The sequence below is a fragment of the Panthera tigris genome, chromosome D1 (genome assembly GCF_018350195.1).
Source record: "Panthera tigris isolate Pti1 chromosome D1, P.tigris_Pti1_mat1.1, whole genome shotgun sequence".
Taxonomy (NCBI): Eukaryota; Metazoa; Chordata; class Mammalia; order Carnivora; family Felidae; genus Panthera; species Panthera tigris.
Window position 1 is genome coordinate 97,415,516 of NC_056669.1, and position 19,976 is coordinate 97,435,491.

Genomic DNA, 19,976 nt, shown 5'->3' on the forward strand with positions numbered 1-19,976 from the left:
GGTCACTCCAGATTTTTCCTTAATTTATATATTCTTGAGAGAAAAAGAGACAGCGTGAGCAGGGGAGGGGCAGAGGGAAAGGGAAAGAGGGAGAGAATCCCAAGCAGGCTCCACACTGTCAGCAGGGAGCTCCACACCATTAGCACGCTGTCACCATCAGTGTGGGGCTGGATTCCATGAACCGTGAGATCATGACCTGAGCTGAAATCAAGAGTCAGACGCTTAACCAACTGAGCCACCCAGGTGCCCCTCTAATTAAAAGGTGGATTAACTCACAATCTTCTACAAATTTGTCTCAAATGCATGACCAATTACTACAATCTGTAATAAATGAGATACATGCTCAGGAAAACAAATCTTAAGTTCTGTCAATCAACACACTCCCCAATTTCACTGAACGCTTTTCCTTCAGGCATTATAACTTTTCAGGATAAGTTTATCTGTGCTTCCTGACTCCACAGGAAAGGAGTACTAATTTCTTTTCCAATTACTATATTAGATGACAGAAGCACTGGATAAAATGAGATCAGCAATGATCATTCACTGCTCATTAAAAGAACTAGGTTCAGAATTGATCTCTACCTTTAGTTGTCTTCTTGGTCAAAATGATGTAATTTGTTTTGGCAAAAGGTAGAAAGGTTTTTTAAAAGGTGATGGAGATGGGAGTAGGAGAAAAGGTGACAAATTAAACACATCAGTTGAAGATTTCTAAGGCCTCATTTTTCAGAGCAAAGGAATGTTTGGTGCTTAACCGACAGAAACTAATAATCGCTGTCATTTTCAGATAGAGCTAGCTGGAGAGAGGTTAGCCAATCCCTGCTGATTCACACAAACATTTGCTTCCTGAGTTCAGAGTAAATCAACTTTGGGGAACATGTCTTGTGTGAAGATAATTTTACAGGGCACCTCTCTAACCAGCTACCATGAGTAAACAGCAGCCCAAGAGTAAACTACTTTTTTCTGTCTGGTTCTCTCACCCTCATCTGCTGGGAAAAAGAAATGCAGGAATCTGTGATCTGGCCTTCATTTATAGTGTTCAACATTTTAAAAAACTGAAATCCATAAGTACCATCGGGACTTGACAAACTCTGGTTTTCCGAAATCACATAGGTGTGAAAGTATTGTTAACGAAGGGACATCCAGGCTGCCATGCTTCAAAGGCATGGAATATCAATATTAATAACAATGGTGATGATATAGTTTATAAACAAGTATTTTAAATATCAAACAATTTCAAAAATAATTTGTATAGCTCACATTTGAAATAAATTACATTATTTTCTATAACAGATTTACCTTCTTCTATTGCTTTGGCAAAGAGCAAAATTATTTTTGTATTCCTTGCCCTAAAGCAGGTTGCCAGCTAGGGTGACAAAGGGAGACTTCTCTAAAAATAATCCACAAAACCAGTAAGAAGCATTAATGGAAATTTTAACTTTATCGTATTTGAGGATTCATACATCTTCAGATGTACGTTATTATTAATTTACATTAGTAGAGAAAACTGTTACGGTGATAGATGGAGACAGGCACTGTTGACTGCTTTTTCAACATCCACTATTCTCTATCCCTTCTCCTTCCTTACTAGCAAAAACCAATTCTGTTTGGGTGCCTAGCCTCAGAACGTTTGAGAGGTGAATCCTCAGCTCTAGAACATACATCAGTCACTGGCATGTGACAAAAATGGTCAATGAAATGCAAAGTCTGTTGAAGGGCCTTAAAAAATGTCTCTTAAAAAGAGACACTTATGAATAACTAGTCCTTGTTTTGCCCTGGAATGTTCATTGGTGAGTATATAAAGCCTGGACAGAACGACAATGACCATGAGCAATGTGTGCTGACACGCTGACGGAGGCAGAGCAGAAAGAGGACCAGAACGTGGGTTCTCACGGTGTTCCTAAGCTGCCGAACTGGACAACTCTAGCAACTTATTAGGTGAATTAGTAAGTCCAGCTATTGTTTAGCCACTTTTAGTTAGCCTTTCAGTTACATACGGCTAAAAGCGTCCGAACTGACACAATTATAATGCCCATGATTACAGATGAGGAAGCCAGTTCAGAGAAAAGTCAACAGACACAAGGCCAGTCAGTAAGTGGCACAGTCAGGATCAGAACTGCTTGCTTTTCTCTAACAAATGTTTAAGTCCCATTATGCGTGAAGCACTAGGTATACACTGGGTTTTAAGGGTGAAAGGAATGCAGTTCGTAGAGACTCCCAGTCTAGAAGGGAGATAAACATACAGTTAAATGTGATAAGAGGAACAGAGCAAGGAGCTATTGATTCACAAAAGAAAGCATTCAACTATGCCAAAATATGTTAGGGATGGGTATATCCAGGAGAAAAAAAACTTTTTTTTTTTTTTTTTTTTTTTTTAAGTGTTTCTGAGACAGAAGGAGACAGAGCATGAGTGCGGGAGGGGCAGAGAGAGAGGGAGACACAGAATCCGAAGCAGGCTCCAGGCTCTGAGCTGTCAGCACAGAGCCCGACGCGGGGCTCGAACTCACAAACCGTGAGATCATGACCTGAGCTGAAGTCGGACGCTTAACCGACTGAGCCACCCAGGCGCCCCTAAACTTTTTCTCTCTAAAATTTCAAAGGACAACCTCGTATGATTCTTATATGTCGAAATAAACATTTTTTTAAAAACTTCCAAAGAAACGGATGTAATCTCATAAACACAATGTTTAACAAAATAAGAAAGACATAAGAGTATACCCTATGTGATTTCATATGTAGGCAAAATTGATCTATGCTGTTAGAAGTCATGACAGTGGTTTCTCTGGTGGAAGGGAACTGGAGTGAACTGAAGAAAACCCAAAAAAGTTTCTGTAGTAATGGGTAAAACATCTGATACTGACATGGGTGCTAGTTATCCAGGTGTTTTAGCTTGTAAAAATGTATCGAGCATATACACATACACATAAATATATATACATATATGTGTAGTTTTCTATACTTATATTACTTCAGTAGTTCAAAAAACTAATATGTTCCTTACAAAAAATACAAACAATAAGAGTATAGAAAGTTAAAAAGTGCCAGCTACCTTGGTCACCTTTCTTGAATCCCACACTTCTGTGAGGAAATTACTGTTAACAGCTCCATTTATCTAGAATGCAAACCATTCTAGATAATCTAGAATTTTTCCCACATATTTTCAAGTATAAATGACCACAAATGCATATACACAAATGATTTTTTAGTATTTTGCATTTTAAATAATAAATCATACCGTACATGTTTTACAATTTGCTTTTTTTTAATCTTCCATTCATCTTTCCATTCAGTTAAGTACTTCATAATATGCATATATTGTTAACTCTTATGTATTACTTGCTAATGCACACTGATATATTTGTAGTTGTTTCCAATTTTTCATGTGTGGGCATTTCTGTACTATATTGTCCTGTAAAGGAGCCTGCCAAGTCAAAGGATAGAAGATTACCCCAGATTTAGTACTAAACAAAGAAGATAGGAAAGAATATTCTAGGTCAAAGAAACAATAGAACATAACCAAGAAAATTTAAGTATGTGTCAAGTCTGGAGGACAAGGTGTATATATGACTTCAATGGAGAGGCTTATGGGTGAGATAATGAAGGGTTTTCAGAGCCACCATAAGGAGTTTGGATTTTTTCCTAGAGCCTAAGGCAAAGGGAGCTACTGAAGCATCACAAGCAGAAAAGCCAACATACAAGGGTTGTATTTAATATCTTCCTGATAATAGTGAAAAGCTGGGTGATAAAAGATAGGGACTGGATACAAGGGAATGTCATGGAAAGGGAGTATGCCATGGGCAATGTGGTAAGGAGACTGAATAAATAGGACTTTGTAATTATGATGAGAGACTGAGAGAGAGACAAAAAGCCCATGATGACTTCCAGGTTTCGCGTGGCCACTGGACAAATGGAGTGTCATTAACCAAAAAGCGAGAGAAGCAGAATTTAAAGGGGGTGGATTTGGGGTTCCATCTGGAGAATATGGAGCTCTGGGACATCCAATTGGCAGAAGCTGACAATGTACATCGATCTGGAGAGAGAGGAAGAAGAAATAAAGATGTGGAGGTGTCATCCAGTGGTGATTTCAAGCTGTATGTCACCCACAGAGGGAAAACAGAACAAGATGAAAAAGAAATCAAGGATGAAACACCACAGAATATAAATTTTTAAAGGGTAGGCTGAGGAGGAAGTACCTAATAAGGAAAGTGAGTAGATGCACTCAAAGAGGTCAGAAAACCAGGAAAGGAAGGTTCTTGGTTCTCTGAAGAAGAAAATGGTCATCAATCCGAAACGCTACAATTAGTTCAAGTAAAATGAAGTGAAAAAAAATGTACTTTAGATCTGGCAATTTTGTTACTGCAAGTTTCAGTGAGCTCACTAGAAGAGAATGAAGACGGAAACTGACTGCAGTGGGTTATAAAGGGTTGGAAGTTAGGAAAAAGCAACATCAAATGCAGACTAAGATAAAGACAATAGAGATGAAACTTTTAGGAACATTAATAATAAAAGGACAGAGAGGGCAACTGCAGAAAGAAATTAAGAAACAGAGGAATTTTTGTTATTTAAGAGGATAAAAGAGATGCAAGCATGTCTTAGAAGGTCAGGACAAAAAGCCTAAAGAGAACTCAAAGAAGGTACAACAGACAGATAACTGATGTAGCAACACCACAGAGAAGACTGTCTAGATAGATCAGGTTTCCAGACTGATGGCCCGACTCATTTACTGGTTTATACTACTTCACTTTATAAAAGTTTTTCTTTTCTGAAACCAAGATAAAGCTGCTCTGAATTGAAACAGTTTAACATGTTATTGAATACTCTTTTAAAACATTCAGGTAGGAGACTATTGAGAATATTTTTTCTCAAAGACAGGAAGTTGAACTATTTGAGTGGGAAATCTTTTAATGGTAAAATGCATTAGCCATTACAGGCCATCACACTGGGCCATCACATCACAGGCCACCTTACTAGACTGCTAGCTTCTTGAAAGCATAACGATTTAATACATTCCAAAACAACTGCTACGTATCTACCACGCTAGCCTTGAGGGGTACAAATATGAGCAGGACACATTCTCTCTCCTCAAGGAGCTTACAAATACTTACAACACAGTGCACTGGGTACAAATAAGAGAGGTGGACACAAACGTCACGAGTACACAGAAGAGGGGTATCTGGCTTTGCCTGGAGAGTGGCAAGAAGTCAAGGAAAACTTTCTAGAGGATCTTTGCTTACACTGGGTCTTCAAAGGATAAGGAATTTACCAGGTAAAGGGGAAAGAGAATTCCGGCTGTAGAGAATAGCATACGTAAAGGCATAGAGAACTGAGTAAGCCCAGTAAATACAGGTGACACCCGGGAATTTCTGGAGTATATAAAGCAGGAAAGGATACAAGAGAATCAATCAAGAATGGGCTGCTAAAGGCATCACCGCTCATGAGCTTGAACATCTTACAGGTGATAGCCAATCACAGAGAAGTAACACTGCAAGATTTTTTTTTTTTAAATCTTAATTCCAGGGTAGTTAACATAGTGTTACATTAGTTTCAGGTATACAATACCATGATTCAACAGTTCCATATATTACTCAGTGCTCATCAAAGGGGACTCTTAATCCCCTTTACCTATTTCACCCATTACTCTACCCACCTCACGTATGATAACCACCTGTTCTCTATAGTTAAGAGTCTGTTTATTGGTTGGTCTTGTTTTGTTGTTGTTTTTTTTTCCCTTTGTCTCGTTTCTTAAATTCCACATATGAGTAAAATCATATGGTATTTGCCTTTCTCTGACTGGCTTATTTCACTTAGCATTATACTCTCTAGGTCCATCCATGTTGTTGCAAATGCCAGGATTTTGTTCTTTTTTACGGCTGAGTAACATCCCACTGTATGCTTAAACCACATCTTTATCCATTCATGTATCAACCACATATTTATCCGTTCACCTATCGGTGGACACTTGGGCTGCTTCCATAATTTGGCTACTGTAAATAATGCTGTAGTAAACACAGGGGTGCATATATCTTTGAATTACTGTTTTCATATTTTGGGGTAAGTAGTAGTGAGATTACTGGATCACAGGGTCATCCTCTTTTCAATTTTTTAAGGAACCTCGATACGGTCTTCCACAGTGGCTGCACCACTTCACATTCCCACCAACAGTGCACCAGGGTTCTTTTTTCTCCACAACCTCACCAACATTTGTCGTTTCTTGAGTTTTTGATTTTAGACATTTTGACAGATGGGAGGTGCTATCTCACTGTGGTTTTGATTTGCTTTTCCCTGATGAGTGATGTTGAGCATCTTCTCATGTGTCTGTTGGTCACCTGGATGTCTTCTTTGGAGAAATGTCTGTCCGCGTCTTCTGTCCATTTTCTAATTGGATTATTTGTTTTTTTGGTGCTGAGTTTTTATAAGTTGTTTATGTGTTTCAGATACTAACCCTTTATCGGGTATGTTATTTGCAAGATTTTCATTCTTTGTACCCTCCGTGGACCTGGTACCATGCTTTTTGCTATAGAAAAGTCACAATGAATGTGTGCAGAATAAACAGAAGAGTCAGAATCTTAGAATGATAGAGACATTTTGAAAAAAACAAACAAACAAACAAAAAACACAGATCCTAGGGAGAAGGGAATAAATTGAAAGGAACAGAATATTTAAAAGCACAAATTAATTTCCTAATATAGAATAATGAAGTCAGAATTATGCTGACAAAGGCCCTGTTAAATAAGCATTTGTTATGCACAATATCCTACCAGTCAAAAGTTAGCTTAATATTCTTCAAAGAGTCAAAGTAAAGAGTCCCTAAATACAGGGTTTGGGAAAAGTTCCACAAACTTCGACTTTGACTAGACTTTCACTGCTTGAGGCAAATGCTCTTTGATAATTAAGAAATGAGCAAAGAAGGGGGAAAATACAATAGATTCTAGTAGTTTAGTGTCAAGTTTAATGTAACATCTGATGACAAGCGTTAAGAATTTCAAATTTATTTATTTGTAGATGTTTATTTTATTTTTGAGAGAGAGTGAGCTAGAGGAGGGGAGGGGCAGAGAGAGAGAGTGAGACAGAGGATCTGAAGTGGACTCTGAGCTACCAGCAGAGAGCCCCATGCAATGCGGGGCTTGAACTCACAAAAGGTGAGATCATGACCTGAGCAGAAGTTGGAGGCTTAAACCGACTGAGCCACCCAGGCGCCCCTCAAATTGAATTTAAAAAGTCATTCCAGGGGCACCTGGGTGCCTCAGTCTGTTAAGCGTCTGACTTCGGCTCAGGTCACGATCTCACGGTTTGTGGGTTTGAGCCCTGTGTTGGGCTCTGTGCTGACAGCTCAGAACCTGGAGCCTGCTTTGAATTCTGTCTCTCTCTCTCTCTGCCCCTCCCCCACTCACACTGTCTGTCTCTCAAAAATGAATAAACATTTAAAAAAAATTGTTTTGAGTCATTCTAGGGGCACCTGGGTGGCTCAGTCAGTTGTGCATCTGACTCTTGATTTCAGCTTAAGTCACAATCTCGTGGTTTGTGATATCAAGCCCCACACTGGGCTCCACACTGACAGCACAGAGCATGCTTGGGATTTTCCCTCTTACTCTGCCTCTGCCTCTACCCTGCTCATGTGCTTTCTCAAAATAAATAAGTAAACTTAAAAAAAAAAAGTCATTCCATTTGCCAGCATCAAAAGTAAATGATTAAACGAACTGAGAAGATTGCCCTAACCTACTAAGAGAAGCAGACTGCTGCATTTGGTAGAAATCACCAACTTACTTATTTCCTCCATCACACTGAGGTAAAATGTTCTATAATAACATGGCACGCATTATTAAAATATGAATAACTTCATCAAGCTTCTCTATCTTAAAGAGATAATCATATCTTGATTAGTTAGGTACAATACTGGCAACAGTGACAACTGTACTCCAAGATAAAGGTTTAAAAAACAACAGGGAGAAGAAGCTGATGTCCTATGTACACAAGAGGCAGGAAACTCAACAAACAACTGGACCAATGGTTTCCCATAAATAATTGTGCAGGAGGGATGAACTTGACTAAACCCTAGAGAACTCCTAAGCTTTGGACAAAGATGAGGTCAGATTCCCATCCTAATTCAAGGATCTCTACTCTAAGAAAATAACAACTCTAAATTTTAATGTGATATGCCACTAGTTTGATTATGAATGAGAACAGGTAACATTCTACGGTCACTGGCATCAGAGGCTGGAGGTAGTCATGTATCAGGTTACCATTATTAGACAACAAGAACTAATTTACCTACTTGACTCCAAGGCAATGACACGTAAAGGCAATGTAACTATTGTGCGTAACGTTCTTTTTGAAAAAACATTTGATAAGGGTCCACAGAGTACTTTAAGAATATAATTAACTCAATAAAACTAAACAAAATACATACAGTGATCTGGATTCTAGTCTTGAATCAGATACTGATTAATTATATATATAATCATAGCTAAGTCACAGTCCATGTCTCAGTTTATGTATTACACTGATGTGCTTACTCATGACTGTATTAAATGTTCTAAGTCCTTAAAAAAAAGTAGTACCTGAAAACAAAAGGAGCACTTGACATATAAGGGTAAAGGTGTTCCATATGAGATGAAGTTAACCACCATGACTAAAGCTAACAATTTCCATTTAAACAGAACTTACCTCCAAAAACATTCAGTACATTCAAAACATATACATGTTCATTAATTCCTAAAAGGCACTATCCAAGCATTCCATAAATAAGGAAGGAGACATATTAAATTACTAACTCAAAATCTATCAAAATAGTCTGTTACAGAATCAGGAATAGAATCAAACTCCCAGTTTCACCTCCCCCCCCCCCCACAGTCCATTGTTCAAATCACCTACTTAGCTTAAATTATGTTGTTCTATGCATCAGAAACATAATTAGTTATGACAGGAACAGAAACTTCTCTCCCAAAGGCTTCAGAATCCATTTTAGTAAAACATGTTCAAATTTAAAATGAGAATGGTTTCATAAATGGCAACTATTTATTAAACTCAGAAAAGTATTTCATCTTGTATTAGGTTAAGCAATCTGTATGGAATAGAGACTATAATTTTTAAACACAGAAGCAGAAAAACAATCCAGTAGCAAAGACCAAAGACTATAAAGGTGTCTACCTCTTTAAAAAGGAACAAGAAAAATAAGAGAAAGGGTAAAAGAAAAATAAATCCTAAAACTACAATGTTTGTAAGGAATACTATGGAATATCTATACCACGGACAAATGGCTTGAAAAACACACCTCCAGAGAAGTATCAGATACCTATTACTCCATCTTCCTAGCAATATGTTTTCTCCCCCTACAGGGTATCTCCTGGGAAAAACAAGGTACTCTCATATATGCTGTTAATCTGACACAACATTTTTTGGAGGCTATCTGGAAATAAGTAGTAAAAGTCTGTTGTTTTTAAATATACTAAACTTCTTTATACTAACTTTGACCAACTATGGTAGATGGATTATTGTTCTCAATTCTTTATATTCGTACAAAATTATACATCTACACCCTCTGTCATGAAGCTTTCCAGGACTTGGCCACATGATTTGTTTTGGCTAATGAGATGTCAACAGTCTTGAGGCCAGGAGAGGCTTAAAATGTATTTTGGTAGTTTGGCCTGCTTCTTGTATTCGGTGATAAACCATGAAAAGGGATGCTCCAGGTGGCTGCCACCCCTTTGTGGTAGGCCTCAGAATGAACACATATAGAACAGATCTAACCCAACCTGCAGCCTGGAGGGAGGGCCAGCCAACCCACAAACTGAAGTAGATGTGTCCAGCCACGCTCAGCCTAGATCAGGGATACCCCATGTGATATACAGACCCAGTGTGTTGTAAGCCGCTCAAAAAAACACCGGTTTGTTATGCAGAACTATTACAGCAATAGCTGACAAATACACCCAGTAATCTCACACCTAAGAATTTATCCTAAAAGCAGTCAGAGAGAAACAGATTCACACACAAGTGTGTCAATCACAGCAATATTTACAATAGCAAAAAAACTGGAAACATCCTATCATCAAATATTAGAGGAATAACTAAATTATAATCTAGCTAGACCACTAAATATTTGAACCCATAAAAATGTTAAAAAAAACACTCAAAAACGTAAAATGCTCGTAAAACTTTCAGTTTAAAAGGCATAAAAAGCAAGACTATTTTTTTTTTTTGAGAGAGAGGGGCAGAGGAAGAGGGAGAGAGAATCTTAAGCAGGCTCCCATAAATTCTGCTTAAGATTCTCTCTCTCCCTCTTCCTCTGTCCCTCTCCCCCACTGACATGCTCTCTCAAAAAAAAGATTTTTTAAATAAAAAATTAAAATTAAAAAATTATCTAAAAATAGAGAAAAAGATAAAGTGGATAAAATAATTCACTGAAGAAATACAAATGCTTTTCTGTACTAAATATTATTTTATGCTAAATATTATACAAAATACTATACTCAGAATAAAGAAGTAAATAAGACAAACATGTTCCCTAAAACGGTTTCTTTTTTTTTTTTAATTATTTTTAACTTTATTTACTTATTGAGAGAGAGAGAGAGAGTGCGCATGAGCAGAGGAGGGGCAGAGAGAGAGAGGAGAGAGTGAGAATCCCAAGCAGGCTCTGAGCTGACAGCAGTGAGCCCAATGCAAGGCTTGAACTCACGTGAGATCATGACCTGAGCCGAAGTTGGACATTAACCAACTGAGGCACCCAGGCGCCCCTGTTCCTTAAAACCTCTCGAAACTAACAGTCTATTGAAGAAGATCTATATTTAAAAAAGAAATTATTATACGTGTGTAGTTACAAATGGTGATAAGCTACTGTGACAGAATATTGTTTCTTTCCCCCTTCTTACTCGGTACCAGAGTTCCTGAATTTCATCTGCCTATGGCCGCCTGGAATAGACTACACTTTCCAGCCTTCCTTGCTCCTAGCAGGGCCCGCATGACTAAGCTCTGACCAATGGGATCTAATTGGAAGTGGTATATACAACTTCCAGTAAGCATCCTTAAAAATAAAGGGCTTGCTTTTGTTGTTTTTCCCCCTTCTCACCAGATGGAGCTGATATTTTGGACTATGATGTGGAAGCTTCACGCTGAGAGTGGCAGAGCAACCGAATAGGAGGAGCCTGGGTTCCCTGACACTGTGGAACCACTATCATCAGTCCTCGTACACCTAGAGGGCTTTTACATAAGAGAGAAAGAAAATTCTACCTTGTTTAAGCCATTTTCATTTTTAGTTTTCAGTCATTCACAGCTGAACCTAATCCTAACTGGCACAGCTATGAAAGAAAAATGAAGGGTTCAATAAGAGATCATAATAGAAACAGTTGATTTTGACAGGAGGAAGGCGTCTAAGGGACAGGTCCTCTGAAGCAGTAACATTTAAGCTGTGACCTAACACTCGGCCAGGAGAGCACCAGGTGAAGAGAGGTTGGGTAACAAACTGTCCAAGGCAGGGGAAATCAAAGACGCAACTTCTATGACTTAAGCCTGAGTCACCACGGGGACAAGCAACAAATTTGGGGATGTTAAGACTGCTTCTACAGTGAAACGGAATAAAAGCAGAGTGAGGAGTAAAGGAGCTAGATGGATGGACTCCAATATCAGAACCTCTATTCTGACAAGCAAAAGACCGACCGCACATCGTGCCAAACTGAGGAGGGAGGGGTGCCGAACGAGGATGAACTCTGTTAAGGAAATTAATAGTTGCTTCCACACTTCAGTATTACTAGTGTTTGACATAGCTGGATTCCCTGATTAGAGTCGTTCATATACCATGAGGAGAACGTCATTAGGTATTTAAATGCTAACTCTCCCTGAAACAGACAAAAGTTTGGTGTTAAAATTTTTTAAAATAATGTTTCTTGTCTATTTCTGGTTATAAAAAGAAAACATATTTATTGTGGAGAATAAAGCAAATATACTAAGACTATAAAGAAAAAATAAACTACCCGTAAATTCATCACCTCCCAACATTTTATGACACTGTTTTCCATGTATTTTACATGCCTCCATACATATATATACATACAACACACTAAAAAGCAGGACCGTGATGCACACGTGATGTGTTTTTCACTTGCTTTATCACGAGCACTCTCTGGATCATTAACATATTCTTGAAACCATGACTTTTAATGGTTCCATAACATATAATTTGTTTAGCCAATCAAGTCAGGAGATTTCCTGAGTTAAAACTATCAACCGCAAATTAAAGCCCTGCGGGTCAAGGGGCTGACTTCAAAATCTGCAATGGAGAGTTTCTTCAGAAATCTCAAGTTGCAGTTTGAAAGGAACTTTCTAACCAAGAACTCAATGAAGTTCACTGAGTTTTCGTCATGAAAGATGCTCACTAAAAAGCATATTTTCCCAAATGGAGCATAACATTTCACAATTAGTCTTGAGGAGGAAACTGAAAGAGTACCAAAGATTGAGGCAGCAATAACAAATAAGAACTAGTAAGTGCCCAGCGTAAGAATTAATGACTATCTGCAATGTTCTGGTTTTTTTTTAATACAGAAAAAAAAAAAAAAAAAAAAAAAAAGAATGTATGCATCTATTTCTTGTGTAAATTAAGTTTTCAAGTGGATATAGAAAAAATGACTGCAGAGAAGTGCATGCAGATAAAAAAATAAGAAGAAATAATGACAAAGGATTAATAGTTGTTAATTCTGGAATACAGCACTCTTTGAACTTTGCTATATTTAGCATTTCTCTCACAACCAAAAAAAATTAATATTAAATTAAAATAGTTGTTATGTGAGTAAGGTAATTCAGATTTTAGTTATTAAAGTAAAAGGCAAATCAGTGTTTTGCCAGAGGCTTAAGTAGATCTTTTAAGAAGGAAAAGAAAAATGCTAGGCATTCAACATTAGGCATCTGCTGTAAAATAAAACTATCTGAAACTAATTATCAATGTTTCGTGTCGGATATAAGTCTGAAGAAGGACCAGTTTTTGAACTTTATTGCTGTGCTTCCTTCAAGAACTAGCTTACCTAAAAATGTTATATTTTCTGTTCTATCAAAAAGGTTGTTTTAAGAGTTAAGCAAATTTTAAAAAATTGCCAAGATTGCATTTTAGCTTCTGACTCTGTTCTCTTTACTTTTATACCTAAGATTTTCCTGATGCCAGGCCCGTTTTTTTAAAATTCTAATTTCTAAAACTCAAGCTTCGTTCAGATGACAGAGTCTGCCACTTGACGAAATGTCTTACTGAACATAAACATAAATGGTTGCAATTTTCTATTAAGTGAGGCCCCTAGTAGGAAAAAGAAATTAAAGAATAAAAAGATACAAAAATAAACCAAATCTTTACATCAATTCTGACAAACAAAAATTTCAAATAAATACAATTTTTCAATTGCCCCATTTTCCCCAAATGTAGCCTTAGGTTGTCTTAACTTTGTGACAACATCCCCCACTCCCTACTCCACTAATCAGTTCTCACCTTCTTTCCCTGCTGGAACACGTGCATTTTTCAGCAAAAGTGAGTCATTCATTGGCATCTTGTCAAACTAACCCTGAAACTATAAGGCGGCTCAGTGCTAACAGAATTCCAAAGCTAGAACACTTTCACTAACACACATCATTTTGACTTTAGAGAACTGAATCGCTTTCAGAGCCAAATACATACTAACGAACTCTGTTTATATTTTTTCCTTACAAATTGTTCTCTACCATGCTACCTCCTCCCAATTTTAGCTTGGCAATTCCCTAATCTAAAATACCTCCTGTCTCTGGAGAAGACAAGATGGGGAAACGCAGAAGCAGAAGAACAGGAGTGGGGAGAAAAAAAGCCATCGTTCACGCAGCCTGGGTAAAGATTCTATTCTGAACCATTAGTGACTCGTATCTGTTCCACATAGTTCTCAAAATTTCTTTCGCCCCTTAGAACACACAATACAAACACAATCAGAAATCTCCAAGAATAAATTACTCTTATTACTATTATTTCACGAAATAAAAGTTTAAAAAACCACACAAAAATCAATTATTGAGAACTATTCAGTCAAAAATCTTCAGTAACATGTCGCTAGCAGGAACTATGGATTGCAAATCACCTCATCCTTTTGGTTCACACACAGTCACCTACTCCAAGACAGAAAACTGCTCCTTTTCACCAGAGGGAGGGTGGTGGAGAAGGAATAAGAACACAAATGCTTTGTCGGAATACCACGGACGTTTACTTAGAGCTCTATCAATTGTCACACTCCACCTGGTGGCAGGAGCTGCCTGAATTGGTGAAGGAGAGGTCATTACACAAGAAATCCCAAAGAACACTTTCCAGATGTCCTGGGGAAAAAAAGCAAGATGCTCTTCTCTTGCTTTTTATATAAATAAATCTAACAAGGTTCCGCCGAAGTTTTTTTTACATAATAGGTCACTATCTAATAAAGAAGAATATAAAGGTATGATGATAATGAGAATAGGAGACCTACAATTAGAGTAATTTATTTACAACCATTTTCTCCACAGTAAGTTAAATGTCATTTCAAGCCTTTAAAACGGGTTAACAAGACACATCCAGTAACTACAAGATTCTCTATCACGTACTCCCACTAACTTTCTTTACCTCTGTCCCCTATGGGTAAGCTATAGAGTTTAATTAACACAGTTAACAGCAGCCTGCACATTGCTTTTAGATATTTGCCAGTAACATATACCCATGGGATACTCTAGACGCTGATTTCAACCAAAAATAAAAATAGATAAACAGAGCTCAAACAAAATTAAAACTGAGTCTGGCTGCCCACACTTATTTTCACACATGAGGAAAAATAGCAGTTCTCCTAGAAGCCTCGAGCAGACATATCTTTAGAACACAATGTTAAAAATATGCCCCCCCTCCTTTTTCCCCTACCTGTTTCTCACTCAAAGCTGTGATTTTGGCTTGGAGTTCATGAAGCTGTTTCTTTAAATCAGCATTCTGATTGGAAAGAAAAAATATCTGTGAGAAAGATATTTCATTTGTTAACAGAATAGTAGCAAGAAGACTTATGCACACTGTATTACAAATGAAGAAGCAATCTTAAGCATTTAGCCAATCAACTTTGCCATGCATTAAACTGCAGTCATACTACCACCGAAATCCTAATGGACAAATCCTAAATGTAGCTCCTAGCACTAGAACAGGGGCAGTTTCTTTGCAATTGTTTCAAACTACAAGAAGTTTTATACTTTAGCATCTTGCACAGTAATAGTACTCCTTTCTATTGAAATATTGTTATTCTTTATAGAAAGTATCAGTTGACAAAAAACCTAAAGCTTTGCTAATCAGACAAAAGCAGGAAAATGGAAGTTGTAAGTATGCATACACCGCATGCTTAATGGTATTATCAATAAAGATAAGAGTTTTTCCTCCACTTGCCCTCTCTCTTATTTCATAGAGCACATTTGTTATTTTAGCCTAGGTTTGAAAAGCTGTCAGTGCTGCACCTGCCTTAACACTACATCATTCAAATTAACACACTGACTACAAGGGTATTTTCTCAGTTCTAAAATTCTAGGAATCAAAAAGGAATACTATTTTAGATGAGATACACACTGCACATGCTTGCTTTCTATTCAAGTGGGGGAAAAAATCCAAAATCAAAATTTTCAAATGCTTAATGTAGAAGGACAGCCTACTAACAGACTAAATATCACTCCAATAAAAGACTAATCTTTCTTCATTGTTTTGTACGCTTTCTTTCAATTCACCCCTGCTTGGTCTTCGGCCAGGGTAAGGGCATACATCCTCCCCCCCCTTATGTTTACTCTATGTTGTCTTTTTTATAAGTGTATTTGATATAAAGCTTCTCTAACGAGATCACTCATAAGATTGTTCAACAACTTTCTGCCCACCTCAGATGCTCTAAGACTGCTCTGTTACAGGACCACCAGCTATATCAGAAATGCTAATATTTTCTAATAATATTTCAGTTGCTGACAATGTAGGTTACCATATTAAATATAAAAGAGACTATTTATCTAAGGTCTACTGCCTCTTAATTCTCTAAATCTAATTTAAATTTTTATATACTTTAAACAATAAATAAAGATGGAAAAGCTTCTCAAAGAAGTTGGACTGTCAAACAGGAGTTAAGTATGGGCTATCAACGCTAGCTCTCAAAGTCAATGGATTATGTTAAAACACGACAGGCCACCGGCTGCTAAATTTTTGTAGAAATGGATATATTTCCCACTTCCAAAAATCAATCTGTTTCAGTACCATTCTTCAACCAAGAACTTATTTTCTTAATTTTACAATAAGGTGTGTATGGCATGTTTAACAAGTTAAAAATATCTACATATATATATAGATATATTTATGTATATATATAATGGATCTAAGTGTTCTGTAAACAGATTATGGGTAAACAAATCCTGAGGGTCTGATACTCTCCAAACTTATGACCCACTAACAACGGCTGCAAAGGAGACACTTCCTGAACAATAAATATAATCATCAAAGACAAGATAACTTTTTTATTTTAAAGTAGGCTTCACACCCAGCACAGAGCCCAACATGGGGCTTGAACTCTTGACCCTGAGATCAAGACCTGAGCTGAGATCAAGACCTAAGGTGAGATCAAGAGTTGGGTGCTTAACCAACTGAGCCACTCGGGCACCCTAAAGACCAGATAACATTTGAGGAAGATTTCTCTTCAGGGACAGAGAATAAAATGCCTAAGTCAAAAACTCCTAAGAGAATTTAGAAAGAAGGTAAGATCTGCTGGATTGTTACATAAGGTACTTTTAAAACCCTCTTTAAGGGCTCTTTCAAAGATAAAAATTTTTTTTAAGATTTTTAAAAATTATTCTGAAGTTATTTAGCCATAGAGTTAAGTATTTAAGTGTTCTGTACTATAAACTATGACAAGATGAAAATGGTTCTGGACCATATACAATAATTCGGAGACTACAGAAAGCCCCATAAACTCTGAATCTAAATAAGTGTGCTTATGGAAGTAGAATTTAAGCTACATGAAGAGTATTAACTCTCAATTTTTCTCCCAAATACTCAAAGCAATTAATATAAAGTGATGGTGAAACAAAGATGAAATGATAATAGCTACACTATAATAGAATGACTGGATTTTTCTCAACCCTTATGACATGAAAACCAATATGCTAAAAATAATTGCTGTCAGAGATGAGATAAACTTAAGTGCTGGTCTGTATTTTAGTATGTTATGGCTACTTTATTTTAAATTATTTTAATTTAAAAATTAAAAAAATAAAAGTAGTATTTTACCTGTGGATCCTGCTTCATTTGAGCAACCAGTTTCTGGTGATAAAGAGAGAAAAAGAGCCATTAGTCTTACATATTAACCCACTATGGCTAATCAGACTTGGCCTCCAAAATCTAAAGTTTTAAGTCCACACAAAAAAATGAAAAACATGCAATCAGAATAGACCAAAAGCGTCTATGATCCATATAAAAGGTTAATGAGATACTCTTCCTCGTATATATAATATTAATATATTATGTTATATTAACATATTATATTGCTATATATTAATAACATATTAATATATTATATTATACATATATAAAACTAGCACTTTGAAGTGAAAATCTCCTGCTTTTAACAAAACTGGAGAAGTAGTGGGGGATGGGGGCTTTAAAAAAGCAATTTAAGCAAGCTGGATGTTCCAAAAGCCAAACATCCCTTTAAAATGTTGTCATTGTTTAGAGTCCCAAAAGGCCTGGAAAGAAGCTGCTTCCATAACAAAACAGGCCTGTTTGTATACAGCAAAGTACAGATTTGGCAAGTCTGTTGGTTTGGTTCTTAACCACAAAAGGAGCCTAGTGTCAGATTCGACTTTGCCACTATCCTCTGGGGGGGAGGGGGGGTGTACTAAGTGGAGCAGTGATGCTCAGTATTTATTTAAAAGTAAGGAAGTGAAGGAACAAGACAAAACTGTACCTACCTGGGTTCCTCCGGAAAGGAGAGTGCTACCAGAATACTTAACGAGAAAGACCTTTACTTAGGAAAGCAGAAGTCCAAATAAATGAAAAGGAAAGAAAAATGGATGTCTGTTGACCTAATCCAACCTCTAAAAGCATCACTGCCCAAAGGTAACAATACCCAGGGAGAGAAGAATTTGAAGGATAAAAAAATACCAGGCTGATTCCTAAAAGTATCTGGGAATAAGCTGTTCCCTAAGTGAATTTTTCATGTAACTAAAAAATCTGTCCCTCTCTTTGCGTGACAAGGTACTTTTACATTTTTTAGTCATAAAATATTTCTAAAATATGTACTTAATCTGCCTTCTTAAATAGAAACAAAAGTCAGCTTTTATTGATACAGGCATGATTATATCAATTAGTATACTATTCCATAAACAACACAATAGGTCCTTACAATAAAGGCCCCTCACTGCTATGATTTAAGGAGTTCTCATGTCTGCATTTTAGTTTTTCAGTCTACTTTTTTTTTTTTTTAAAGTAGGCTCCACTCCCAACCTGGGGCTTGGACTCACAACCCTGAGATCAAGAGTTGTATGCTCTACTGACTGAGCCAGCCAGGCACCCCTTTCAGTCTACTCTGTAATGCCAAGGAGTTAGCTAGCAAATCTTGCTAATATTATTATGTCTCCTCCAAGAGCCCTTGAACCCCAACTCAAATTTGCTACTTATGATCTGCGTGTGATATGCTCAATGAACTAATTCTAAGATGATCGAATAGGTTGTAATAGCTTAAGAAATGCCCCTTGAGTAAAATGTATACTCTCTCGTGAGTGACTTCTAATATTTACTGTAGACGGTCAAGAGTCTTACTTCAGGTACTAAGATACATTCTGGATAGCCGAGGCTGGCAACAGAAGGTATATGTTACTATATTCTACTTCATATGTGACAGTAGTAACTCTTCTACATCCTGGCCTTAATCTACAAAACAGTAATAACACACATTCTAAGAGTTCAGTGAAACTGAAACATGCCTTATACATACACATTTTTGTCAGTGCAGCCTCAAGGGTAGCCACACTCTTCAATGAAAAAGGTCCTTGGTTTTGTTTTTGTTTTTTTTTTACCTTAATTACTAGAGAGTTGGCTACTACACTAAAGTTGCCTTTTTAAAGCCAAAAAAAGGTTTTCTTCCATGACACTGGAACTTAAAAACCGACTGATAACCACATTAGGCCCTCATTCTTGGAGGAAATAAATAAACCAATTTTTCTATCTATAAGTAGTCAAGCTGCATTTGAGATAATCAGAGGCAGGTCAGGACAAGCTGGGCAACTTAACTAGACCATCCAAATCCCTAGTGACTTTAAGCCGACACCGTGTTATCAACGTTAAGCTACTTTCTTTTGCAAGAATGCAGCAATTTTTATGAGGACATACTTTATGCCAAAGGTGGGCATAAACTACAGCCCATAGGCAAATTCTGCCTACCACCTGTTTTTATAAATAAAGTTTATTGGGACACTGCATTGTCTGTACAGCAGCAGAGTAGTGACAGAGACCATAAATGACTCGCAAAGTATAAAAAATTTTACCATGTGGCCCTTTACAGAAAAAGTTTGCTAACCTCTGCTTTATACTATTCTCCGTTTCATGTAAAGTAAATACTCCAAAAGTTCAAATACGGCTTCTATCAAATCTGTGTGAGAATAATCAAAAGGCAATTTCTCAAAAGAGATGAGATGCCCATCACAAACCATTATGATTTAAACATTTACTCCACATCAACCATGTGTACATTGCTAGTTTCTTAGCCATCTCCCTGTCCATAAAGAACAAAAATATACGTCTACCACAGCAATATTTTCCTAACATGCGTCTATCCAGTAAACTCCGTTTCAGCCCTACTTCCATCCCTTACTGGAAATACAAAAGGGGTGGTTTTTGCTCCGGCATTTAGTCAAATATATGACCTGGCTCTGGCCTCAGCCTAATAGCCAGTGCCTACTTTGATGTCATTTCTGGCATTCCCGAACTCGTCATGATCAGTGATCATGGAGCTTAACACATG

General features: G+C 37.2%; 1 protein-coding gene across 22 annotated transcripts in view; it reads right to left on the minus strand.

Moving 5' to 3' along the window:
• The window catches only part of PHF21A (PHD finger protein 21A), a 194,764-nt gene that overhangs the window by 137,230 nt on the left and 37,558 nt on the right, over positions 1-19,976 (minus strand). For 17 of the 22 annotated variants that reach the window (XM_042957605.1, XM_042957616.1, XM_042957615.1 and 14 more), the window contains 2 exons: positions 17,246-17,278; positions 14,870-14,956 (listed from right to left, as the gene is read on the minus strand). In XM_042957605.1, coding sequence (XP_042813539.1) covers positions 14,870-14,956; positions 17,246-17,278 — 120 coding nt within the window. The remainder of the gene's footprint in view (positions 1-14,869; positions 14,957-17,245; positions 17,279-19,976) is intronic. The other 5 variants (XM_042957617.1, XM_042957614.1, XM_042957613.1 and 2 more) reach the window with 1 other exon arrangement.